Below are 11,421 nucleotides of genomic sequence, written 5' to 3'. Positions count from 1 at the left end.
GAAAAGGTTTAAGCACACGTGCGACCGCTCGCGTAGGCCTTGTGCTGAAAATCTTTCCCTTTTCTTTTATAAAAAGTTAAAAATCAAATAAAAATATTTTGAAAAGATTTAAGCACACGTGCGACCGCTCGCGTAGGCCTTGTGCTAGAAAACCTTTTCCCCCTTTATTAAAAATACTAAAATATTCCCAAACTACAAGTAATCTTTCAGCTAGAACTACGTAACCCTGATTTCTCATTTTGAATGAGGATACGTAGGAGCAAGGTCAATCCTTGTCGGGCCCAAAAAACTAAAAAAATATATTTTGTTTATTTAGAATTTTATTTTATGGGATAATTAAACATTTTGAAAACCACATCACATTCGTGCATTTAGTTAAAGGTACTGCCTTCGGGCAGGCGCTGTAGGGTGCTGATACCTTCCCTACGCGTAACTGACTCCCGAACCCAGAATCTGGTTTTCGTGGACTGTGCTTTATCGTTTTATGGTTTTTCTGTAGTTTTCCATAATAAACTATGGTGGCGACTCCAAAATCTCTTTTCAAAAACCGTTTCTTTTTGGATCGTCGTCCCGTCGCGATTCCGGTTGCGACAGATGGCGACTTCACTGGGGACTGTTAGAGAGTCGAGCCATTTAATTAGATGCGCGAATTCGATGTGGTTTTGCTTATGTGTTTTCTTTCCCTTTTCTCTATCTGTGTTTGATATTTAGAATAACTGCAATAACTGTTGAATATTGAACCCTAGGGTAGACAATATGTTCATATCTGCCTGGGAATTTTTCTGGTTGTTTTGCAGGTGAGGGTTTGGGTGTGCATAATTTCCTCCCTTCACACACACACTTCTAGCATATCATGAGTGGGGCCCTATACCCGGGTCTGAGCGTAGCTTAGAATTAGAGGAGTTGTGTAGCGGTGTCACTCTGGGATGTACTTCCTGTTTGGCTATCGTGAGAACTCCAGCTAGAGTCTGTTCTCTTCATATGTGTTTCCACACCTAGTTGATTACTCGACTGTTGTGGAGATGCTATGAAGGGGGCCATAGCTCTAGTGACCTTTGACCTTTAGGTTCAGGGAATCATCCTTGTGAGATTGCATATACTTGACCTTGAACTCCAAGCAGTGAACCTTTGGTAGGGCACGATGGGAGGAATATGTACTTCTGTAACCTTCACGCTGTTCATTTTTGATATTACATTTCATACCATGCATGTGCTTTGTTTCGTCATGTTGTTTTATTTTCATGCATCATATTCATACATCATTTAGTAACATGTTAATTTTAAAGGAAATCACAGGTACCTACTTGACTTCATACAAGATGGATGTTAACACAAGATCCGATGCTACACGGCACACCGATTCTTCCGATTTAAGAAAGAAGTATAGTCTAAGGACCCACGTTGGAAATTTGACTGGGCTGATAAACTTGGGCAAGAGGCTTAAAACTATGAAGAGGGAAACCTTTCAGAGAAGATATGGAAATTTGTTGAATTTAATGGAGGTTGAAGTACAAATACCCCCTATCACAGCCTTGGCACAATATTATGATTCTCCGCTTCGATGTTTCACATTTCAAGACTTTCAGTTGGCGCCAACCATAGAGGAGTTCGAGCATATCTTGGGTTTGCCACTGGAGGGCACCACTCCCTATCAACATTTAGAGCATCATGCCTCTATACCCACCATTGCTACCATTATGAAATTACATCCCAAAGAGCTTGAAGACAGGATGATGATGAGGAATCAATTGCATGGGTTATCACAGGGATATCTAGAGCAGTATTTACATCACCTGGCTGATAAAGAGGATTGGGAAACTTTCATGGATGTATTAGCCCTCACCATATATGGCATTGTCTTGTTTCCCAAAATAGAAGAATTCGTGGATTACACCGCGATAGACGTCTTCGTGGCGAGTAAAACCAGATCAGAGAATCCTGTAACAGCAGTCCTTGCGGATGTTTATGGGTCCTTAAGTTTTTGCCATGAGAGAAAGGGAAAGAAGATTCTTTGTTGCTTACCGGCGTTGTATATATGGATGACAGCGCGCGTGTTTAAGGAGATGGTCGATGTCAAGAGTCTATCGGAGACTTTGTCACACCAAGGGCTTAAAGGTAAAGGAGGAAACGATTGGGCCCGATTCCTTGCTGGTTTGAGCGAAAGAAGTATAAAATGGCGCCTTCCTTGGCTCGGAAATAAACTGGTTATCCAGCATTGTGGTAGTTTTCCTAACGTGCCTCTCATAGGTGCCCGGTACTGTATAAATTACAACCCTCTTTTGGTGCAAAGACAATTTGGGCATCCCATGAAAGGGGCACCTTCATCAGATTATCTTGCTACCCTATTCGTTTATTACGAAGACGAGCATTTCATCGAACTGTTAAGAAAGGTTAAAAGTGCATGGGAAAATGTTGTTCGAGCAGAGAAGGACTTGAGGGATGGAGTAGTAGATAACAGGGTTAGTTATCACACCTGGATTCTGGAGAGAGTGAAAGTAGTCAAGCTGCCTTTCAAGCCAATCAAGGATCAATCAGTTAGTGAAGGACCATCCCAAGCTCCAGAAAGTGAAGAGGTGCAACAATTAAAAGCTGAGATGGAGAAATTGAAAATGAGGAATGCTAGGTTGGAAAACGAATTACAAAGGGCGCGTAATGATCTTGTGGATATAAAAAATGATAATGAAGAAAAGTCGCGGGCTTATGAAAACCTTGTCAAAAGCCAGAAGGCTGAGAGGGATTACACATTTCGAGTGAAACAGGATCTAGCTGCCGCGAGTAAGGAATTATCCATGAGGGTAAATGAGAAGAAGGTGGCTTTAGAAGAGGGAAAGGAGTGGAAGCACCTCTACGAAGAAGCCAAAAGAGATAAACGAGAAGCCCTGAAGAGATTAAGAGAAGCGCAGATTCAGATAGAAAAAGCGGGGCATGAGATGAAAGAGATGGCCATGTCGTTTGAGGCGGATATGAATCGGGAGCGTTGGAAGCTAACAGAAGCAGAGGAAGAGCATCGAACTCTGATAAAACAAATGGAGGAATATATCGAAGAACAGGAGGAGCGATGGAGGTCGATAGATTCTGAAGAAAGGCATCAGGCCTTGATAAAGCGAATGGAAGAGCACATCGCCGAGCAAGAAATGGCTGTAAAGCACTGGAAGGAAAGATTCTCTCAGTTGGCTGCTTTGGCAAACGGGGCAATTGAAGACATCCCCAGGATGGTGTCGAATGCTGAAGCAAGCACTCATTTTTGTAACTCACCAGCGGAAATAGAATTGTTTATTAATCATTGTAAATGGTTGGTGGGAGAGATGAAATCTTTCATTGCCCGGGCGCGGGATTGATGTACATCAGAGTTATGTGTTTTGTTCCTTAGACGATGTAATGGATCAAATTTCTTGAAATGAAAGATAGGGGATGTTTGTTTGGTATCGGCTTGTGTTAATTTTCCATCAGTATTGTCATTGTTATCTTGTGATTTCCACTTATCACTAGCATGCATCATGTTTTCTTTTTGCATTTTTTCATCCTTATCTAATTTAATTTAATAAAAAATAATCATCAGTACAAGTGAGAAAACAACGGAAAGTTTTCCAAGACATCCGTACAGGACCAGAGCTAATTCGAAGGTCATCGAGAATTGGGAGCAGTCACACGAATCTATTAAGGCCGATGTCAGCCAGTTGAAGGATCAGATGGCCCAGATTTTGGCGGCTCTCGAAGCCCTGAAGACCACGGGAGGGATGACCCCTGCGCAAGTTGAGGGAAGTGCTCAATATTACCCTCCGTTGTTCAATGCTGGGAGCCAATCTGTTTCATTCCCAATGTATGGATTGCCTCCAGGTTACACCCCACCTGTGGGAGAATACACAGAAGGGGAGCAGACTTCATTCTCTTTCCCTACCACTGCTAACGTACCGCCAATCAGTACTCAGGGACCTGTTGTAATGTCTGCACCTATGGGAAATGAAGGGATGTATGCAAGCATGACTGATGGAGTACGAGTAACCCCGGTGCCACCTGTGATTACCGGAGAGGGCTTTTCTACAAAGGCTGCGCCATATACTTTGTTTCAGGGGGTAACTAGTAATGTTGATGGGGCGAAAGATAAACTGGAGAGCCTAGAGGCAAGATTGAGGGCTGTGGAGGGATATGAAAGTTATGGATTTGGGGATGTTTCTAGATTGAGCTTGGTTCCGGGCGTCAAAATTCCACATAAGTTCAAGGCGCCATATTTTGAGAAGTATAAGGGAAATACATGCCCAAAGAGCCATCTAACCATGTTTTGTAGAAAGATGGCTGCATATGCTTATGATGAGCAGCTGCTCATCCATGTTTTTCAAGATAGTTTGGCTGGAGTGGCGTTAAACTGGTATACCCATTTAGAGCCGACTCGAATTCGTTGTTGGGCGGACTTGGCTGATGCTTTTGTGAAGCAGTATATATATAATACACATGTTGCGCCAGATCGTTTACAGCTGCAAAACATGTCAAAGAAAGACAACGAAACTTTTAAGGAGTATGCTCAGCGGTGGAGGGAATTGGCTGCACAAGTTGAGCCGCCTTTGTATGATAAAGAAATGGTGGCAATGTTTGTTAATACGCTCCAACCACCATTCTATGAACATATGGTGGGAAATGTATCTTCAAATTTTGCCGATATCATCGTGATAGGCGAGCGGATAGAGATCGGGTTGAAGAATGGGAAAATTGCATATGGCTCATCGGTGGTTGCACATTCTAAAAAACCCAACTTCAACTCAGGAAAAAGAAAGGAAGGAGATGTGCATGCAACATCTGCAACCCCGGTGTGGAGAGGTCAGGTTCCCACTCATAACTATCGACCATACTGGGGTCAACCTCCACATGCAGCCAATGCGTCATTTGGTCATCAAATTAGGCCTCAACAGCAACCAGGGTACTATCAACCACAATACATTCCGACGAATAATTGGAGGGGAGGGGCGAACGTAGGTTCCAATATGAATGTGGGTCCAAGTACTTATCCAAGAAGGAACCAAGAAAGAAATTATGTTAATTTTACCCCAATTCCTACAACTTATACGGAATTATTGCCTCAGCTTATCAAACAAGGGCTAGTTGTCGTTTGTCCCCTGAAGCCTTTGCAGCCTCCGTATCCAAGAGGTTATGATGCAGATGCAAAGTGTAGTTATCATGGAGGGGCCGCTGGTCATTCCACTGAGAGGTGTCTGGCTTTCAAGCATAAAGTGCAGACTCTAATTGATTCTGGGTGGTTAAAGTTCCAAGAGGATAAGCCTAATATTGAGGCCAATCCTTTATCTGGGCATGGAAGTGCTTCGACGAATGCCGTCGAAGTGAAAGAGCATGAGCTGGTGAGGAATGTGAAAGAGGTCAGGAGCTCTAGGAGGTTTATTTTGGAGGCGTTGCTGAAAGTGGGTATCTTGAAGGGTGATTATGATGAGAGTATGGCATGCGCGCTCCACCCAGATGCTGAGCACTCTATTGAGGAGTGTGTTAAGTTTGAAGAAATTCTGCAAGACCTGTTAGATCGTGGCCTGATGCAGGTATGCTACAAGAAGGAGGAGGGAAATGTATTTGCACAAACTGGTGATGAATCCGGCATGAGTTTACCAGAACCATTGGTGATTCATTTCACTAAGACTACCTCTATCCCACCAACTCAAGGAAGGTCGCCCGTTGTTATCCGTGTACCAGCTCCTTTTCCTTACAAGAATGAAAAAGCCGTCCCATGGAGATATGGGACACATGCGTCAAGCGAAGCACAAAGCGTTGACCCTGTCGTCAAAAACATATCAGGGATAGGTGGAATGACTAGGAGTGGTCGAATTTTCACATCACCAGAGTTGGCACAAGAAAGAGTCAATGATAAGGAAACAACGATGGCTGCGAAGGCAAAAGAATTCTTAAAGGGGAAGGGTGCACAGACAGAGGAGATCCCCGACAAGGAAGAGAGGAGAGAAGTTTCTGAAGAAGAGGCTTGTGAATTTTTAAAATTCATACAACAAAGTGAATATAAGGTGGTGGAACAGTTAAACCGTATGCCTGCTCGTATATCCTTGTTAGACTTGCTCATGCATTCAGCATCACACAGAAAGTTGCTAATGAAGATACTCAGTGAGGCTCACGTGGAGCAAGGTATTTCGTTGAATAAATTCGAGGGTATTGTTGGCAATATTGTTGCTAACAATTATCTCACATTTACGGATGAAGAGATACCAGCTGAGGGAAGAGGGCATAACAAGGCTCTTCACGTCTCGGTGAAATGCCTGGATCATGTTGTTGCGCGTGTTTTAGTGGACAATGGGTCCTCTTTGAATGTTATGCCGAAAGCAACCTTGGAAAAGCTACCTTGCGAAGGAATGCATATGAGGCCGAGTTCAATGATTGTGAGGGCGTTTGATGGTAGCAAACGAGAGGTGATGGGGGAGGTGGATTTACCAATGCAAGTTGGCCCTTGTGTCTTTCAAATAACGTTCCAGGTTATGGATATCCTGCCAGCTTATAGTTGTCTGTTGGGGCGCCCATGGATCCATTCGGCTGGGGTTGTGCCTTCTACACTACACCAGAAGTTGAAGTATGTGATGGGAGATAAGCTGGTGATAGTATCAGGAGAAGAAGATCTTCTTGTGAGTGGGCCATCATCCACACGCTACATCGAGGCGGCTGAAGAAGCTCTCGAGACAGCCTTCCAGTCGTTGGAGATTGTGGGAAATGCTTGTGTGGAACCGTTTCCAGTAAATCCTCGTCTATCATGTGCTTCTATTATGATGGCCAAGATTATGATAAAAGGGGGCTATGTATATGGGGAAGGTTTGGGAAAATATCGGCAGGGGCGAGCATTCCCTATAGAAATCGTTGAAAACAAGAACAGATATGGCTTGGGATACAAACCTACCAAGGAAGACAGGAAAAGGATGATTGAAGAAAGAAAAGAACGCAGTTTGGCCCGTGTAGAAAGACGAGGGCCCAAAGAGAGCAAAATTCACATTGTTGACATCAAGGAAAGCTTCCGCAGTGCAGGGTGGATCAACACTGGCCAGATAGCAGCTGTGGAGGATGAAGAAAGGACTCAAAGTTTGAGCTTTGTGTGGGCTTGCTCCCCTGATACTCAACTCAACAATTGGGAAACACTGGATTTACCTGTGATGCTTAATGTGAACAAAATGTAATAGTTTTAATTAAGCTTATAGTTTCGATTGGGGATTTAGAACTGAGATTTTGCGGATTGATTCTTTTTTACTTTTCACTCAGCGTGATAATAAAGATGCATTTCATCATTCATTTGGCATTTTTCTTTGTTTATCTTATTTATTTATACTTTTTCATAAATTTAAATGATGCAGATGTGACAATGATTGTTTTGAAAATAATGATATCAATGTTCCTAACTTTGAGCACCCTATCAATAATACGGAAGATGATTTCGAAGATGATGTGGAACCCTCTCCAGAATTGTTGAGATTAGTGGAACAAGAATCTAAGGAGATAAAACCCCATCAGGAGGAGATTGAAGTACTCAACTTGGGAGAGAAGGATGAGATAAAGGAGGTGAAAATCGGTACTAGTATGAAAACGGAAGTGAGGGAAAGATTGCGTGTACTGTTGAAGGAATTTAAAGATGTGTTCGCGTGGTCTTACAATGACATGCCGGGTCTAGATACCGATATTGTGCAGCATAGGCTCCCACTCAAGCCGGAATGCCCTCCAGTCAAGCAAAAACTGAGAAGAATGAAGCCGGAAATGTCCTTAAAAATTAAAGAAGAGGTCCAAAAGCAATTTGACGCAGGATTTTTGGCTGTGGCAAGATACCCACAATGGGTAGCGAATGTTGTACCAGTGCCTAAGAAGGATGGGAAGGTTCGAATGTGTGTTGACTATCGTGATTTAAATCGTGCAAGTCCGAAAGATAACTTCCCGTTACCACACATCGATACTCTGGTTGATAATACAGCCAAATTTTCGTTATTTTCGTTCATGGACGGATTCTCGGGGTATAATCAAATTAAAATGGCACCGGAAGATATGGAAAAAACGACCTTTATCACGTTATGGGGAACATTCTGTTATAAGGTGATGTCTTTTGGACTCAAGAATGCTGGGGCAACATACCAAAGGGCAATGGTGACACTCTTTCATGATATGATGCATAAGGAAATTGAAGTTTATGTGGATGACATGATTGCAAAGTCGGAGTCAGAAGAGGAGCATATTTTCAATCTAAGGAAATTATTTGAGAGACTGAGAAAATACAAACTCAGGTTAAATCCCACCAAATGCACGTTTGGAGTAAAGTCTGGAAAATTGTTGGGCTTTATTGTCAGCCAAAGAGGGGTAGAAGTTGATCCTGACAAAGTAAGAGCGATAACGGAAATGCCTGCGCCCAGAACAGAAAAAGAGGTTCGAGGTTTTCTGGGAAGGCTGAACTACATTGCTAGGTTCATCTCCCAATTAACTGCTACTTGTGAACCAATGTTCAAGTTGCTACGGAAAAATCAGGCTGTAGTCTGGAATGAAGATTGTCAAGTTGCTTTCGAAAAGATCAAACAATACCTGCAGGACCCTCCTGTATTGCGTCCACCTATGTCAGGAAGACCGCTCATTTTGTATTTGACCGTACTGGATAATTCAATGGGTTGTGTATTGGGTCAGCATGATGAAGACGGGAAAAGAGAGCATGCCATATATTACTTGAGCAAGAAGTTCACAGATTGCGAACAACGATATTCGTCGTTAGAGCGAACTTGTTGTGCACTGGCATGGGCTGCTCATCGTTTAAGGCAATACATGTTGAGTCACTCTACTTGGTTGATATCTAAAATGGATCCTATCAAGTACATATTCGAAAAGCCCGCTCTCACTGGAAGGATAGCTCGATGGCAGATGCTATTATCAGAATACGACATTGTATATGTTACTCAGAAATCTATCAAGGGTAGCTCTTTAGCAGAATTTTTAGCCCATCAACCCATTAGTGATTATCAGCCGATGCAACCTGAGTTTCCGGATGAAGATATCATGGCTTTATTTGCTGAGAGCAGAGATGACAAAAATGAAAAAGCCTGGACGGTATTATTCGATGGGGCATCGAATGTAATGGGGCATGGAATAGGGGCAGTGCTTATCTCTCCTAAGAATCAATACATTCCAATGACGGCAAGGTTGTGTTTTAATTGCACAAATAATATCGCAGAATACGAAGCCTGTGCTATGGGTATTCGAGCAGCAATAGAGTCTAAAGCAAAAATTCTGGATGTATACGGAGATTCAGCTTTGGTTATCCATCAATTGAAGGGAGAATGGGAGACTAGGGATACTAAATTAATTCCATACCAAGCTTACATCAGGGGATTAATTGAGTATTTCGATTCCATCACGTTTAATCATATACCGCGAGAAGATAATCAATTAGCAGACGCGTTGGCTACCTTGTCGTCGATGTTTGAAGTTGATCAAGATGCAGAATTGCCAATGATTGAAATGAAGAGTCATGCGGGGCCAGTGTATTGTCATTTCATCGAGGAGGAAGTAGATGGTAAACCTTGGTACTTTGATATCAAGCATTATCTTAAGACTCGAGAATATCCAGAGAAGGCATCCGAAAACGATAAAAGGGCGTTAAGGAGGTTGGTTGGCAGTTTCATTTTGAGTGGGGATATTCTATATAAGAGGAATCATGACATGGTTCTCCTCAGGTGCGTAGATGCAAAAGAAGCTGAGCTGATACTAAAAGAAGTACACGAGGGTACATTTGGCACGCACATGAATGGGCACTCAATGGCCAGGAAGATACTGAGAGCGGGGTATTTTTGGTTGACTATGGAAAATGATTGTTGTACACATGTGAGAAAGTGTGAGAAATGCCAGGTATACGCAAGTAATATCAATATGCCACCCACGACCTTGAACGTGTTGTCTGCACCGTGGCCCTTTTCGATGTGGGGAATAGATGTCATCGGAGCTATAGAGCCAAAAGCGTCAAATGGACACCGTTTCATATTAGTCGCAATCGACTACTTCACCAAGTGGGTTGAGGCTGCTTCTTATGCTAATGTGACTAGAAAGGTGGTGACCAAGTTCATAAAAAAGGAGTTGATTTGCAGATACGGGCTCCCTAACAGGATCATCACCGATAATGCCACTAACTTGAATAACCAGATGATGACAGAGTTATGTGAGGAGTTCAAAATTCATCATCTTAATTCTTCTCCTTATCGTCCAAAGATGAATGGGGCAGTAGAGGCTGCTAACAAAAATATCAAGAAGATTGTGCAGAAGATGGTGGTCACATATAAGGATTGGCATGAAATGCTTCCTTTTGCTTTACATGGTTATCGCACTTCGGTACGAACATCGACTGGAGCAACGCCTTTCTCGCTTGTATATGGAATGGAAGCAGTACTTCCGTTTGAAGTGGAAATTCCGTCCTTACGAGTTTTAATGGAAACCCAATTAGAAGAGGCTGAGTGGGTTCAAGCTCGTTTCGACCAGCTCAATCTCATCGATGAAAAAAGATTAACAGCAGTATGCCATGGACAATTGTACCAAAGAAGAATGAAGAAGGCATTTGACAAAAAGGTACATCCCAGAGAATTTCATGAAGGGGAGCTGGTGTTAAAGAAGATCTTACCTATACAAAAAGATCATAGAGGCAAATGGACTCCAAATTATGAAGGGCCATTTATAGTGAAAAAAGCATTTTCTGGTGGGGCACTAATTCTCACGAGAATGGACGGAGAGGAGTTACCATTGCCAGTTAATTCTGATGCAGTAAAAAAGTTTTACGCATGATGATTCCGTGATAGTGGTTGCTATTAAGGGGATGTTGATATTATCGTTAAAGATTATTGTACTCTGTGTTTTTTTTAATAAAGGAAGTTTGCGTAGTTCATTCATATTTTGGTTGTTTGCATTCCATCTGAAATATTGCATGTCACGCTGAGTTGTTAAGTAATCAAGGAAAAATGAAAATGAAAATAAGTAAACGCATGTCGATAAAAGCATCACAGGTATATCAGGTTGGTGAGCTCGGTCCTGGAGGATGTCGAAAAAGGAAAACGAAAAAAAAGGTCACATGTTGAGTTTGTTGTTAATAAGGTTGTCAAGGACATAGTATTTTCGAAAAAAAAAAGAAAAAAGGAAGAGGGTTTTGAAAAAATACCGTTGGAGAGCCCTTTTCTTGATTCAAGGTTTTGGGTGTAACCGGTGTTCTTTTCTTGATAAAGCATCTGCATTCACATTACTTGAACCCTATTTTTTTCGTTTCCCACAAGACGAAGGATTTCGCCATATGCCTAATATTGGGGCAGTTTTCATCATGTTACATATCACCGATAATCCGTTGATTAGGGAGATAAAATATATATATAAAAAAAAAAAAAAAAATAGAAAACAAAGGAAACAAAACAAAGGAAAAATGAAGTTGAT

The 11,421-nt window shown here is 42.1% G+C and overlaps 1 protein-coding gene across 1 annotated transcript; it reads left to right on the top strand.

Annotated features, from left to right (window-relative positions):
- Positions 1–1,319: 1,319 nt before the first annotated feature.
- Positions 1,320–10,785, top strand: LOC108346594 (uncharacterized). Its single transcript, XM_052880608.1, has 3 exons — positions 1,320–3,292; positions 3,560–7,162; positions 7,341–10,785. Exons 1-3 carry the CDS (start codon positions 1,320–1,322, stop codon positions 10,783–10,785), a joined length of 9,021 nt encoding a protein of 3,006 aa, XP_052736568.1.
- Positions 10,786–11,421: the final 636 nt, after the last annotated feature.

Source organism: Vigna angularis, chromosome 7, assembly GCF_016808095.1.
Source record: "Vigna angularis cultivar LongXiaoDou No.4 chromosome 7, ASM1680809v1, whole genome shotgun sequence".
NCBI lineage: Eukaryota > Viridiplantae > Streptophyta > Magnoliopsida > Fabales > Fabaceae > Vigna > Vigna angularis.
The sequence above is the reverse complement of the archived record's forward strand: the minus strand, read 5'-3'. Positions and strand labels throughout refer to the sequence as shown.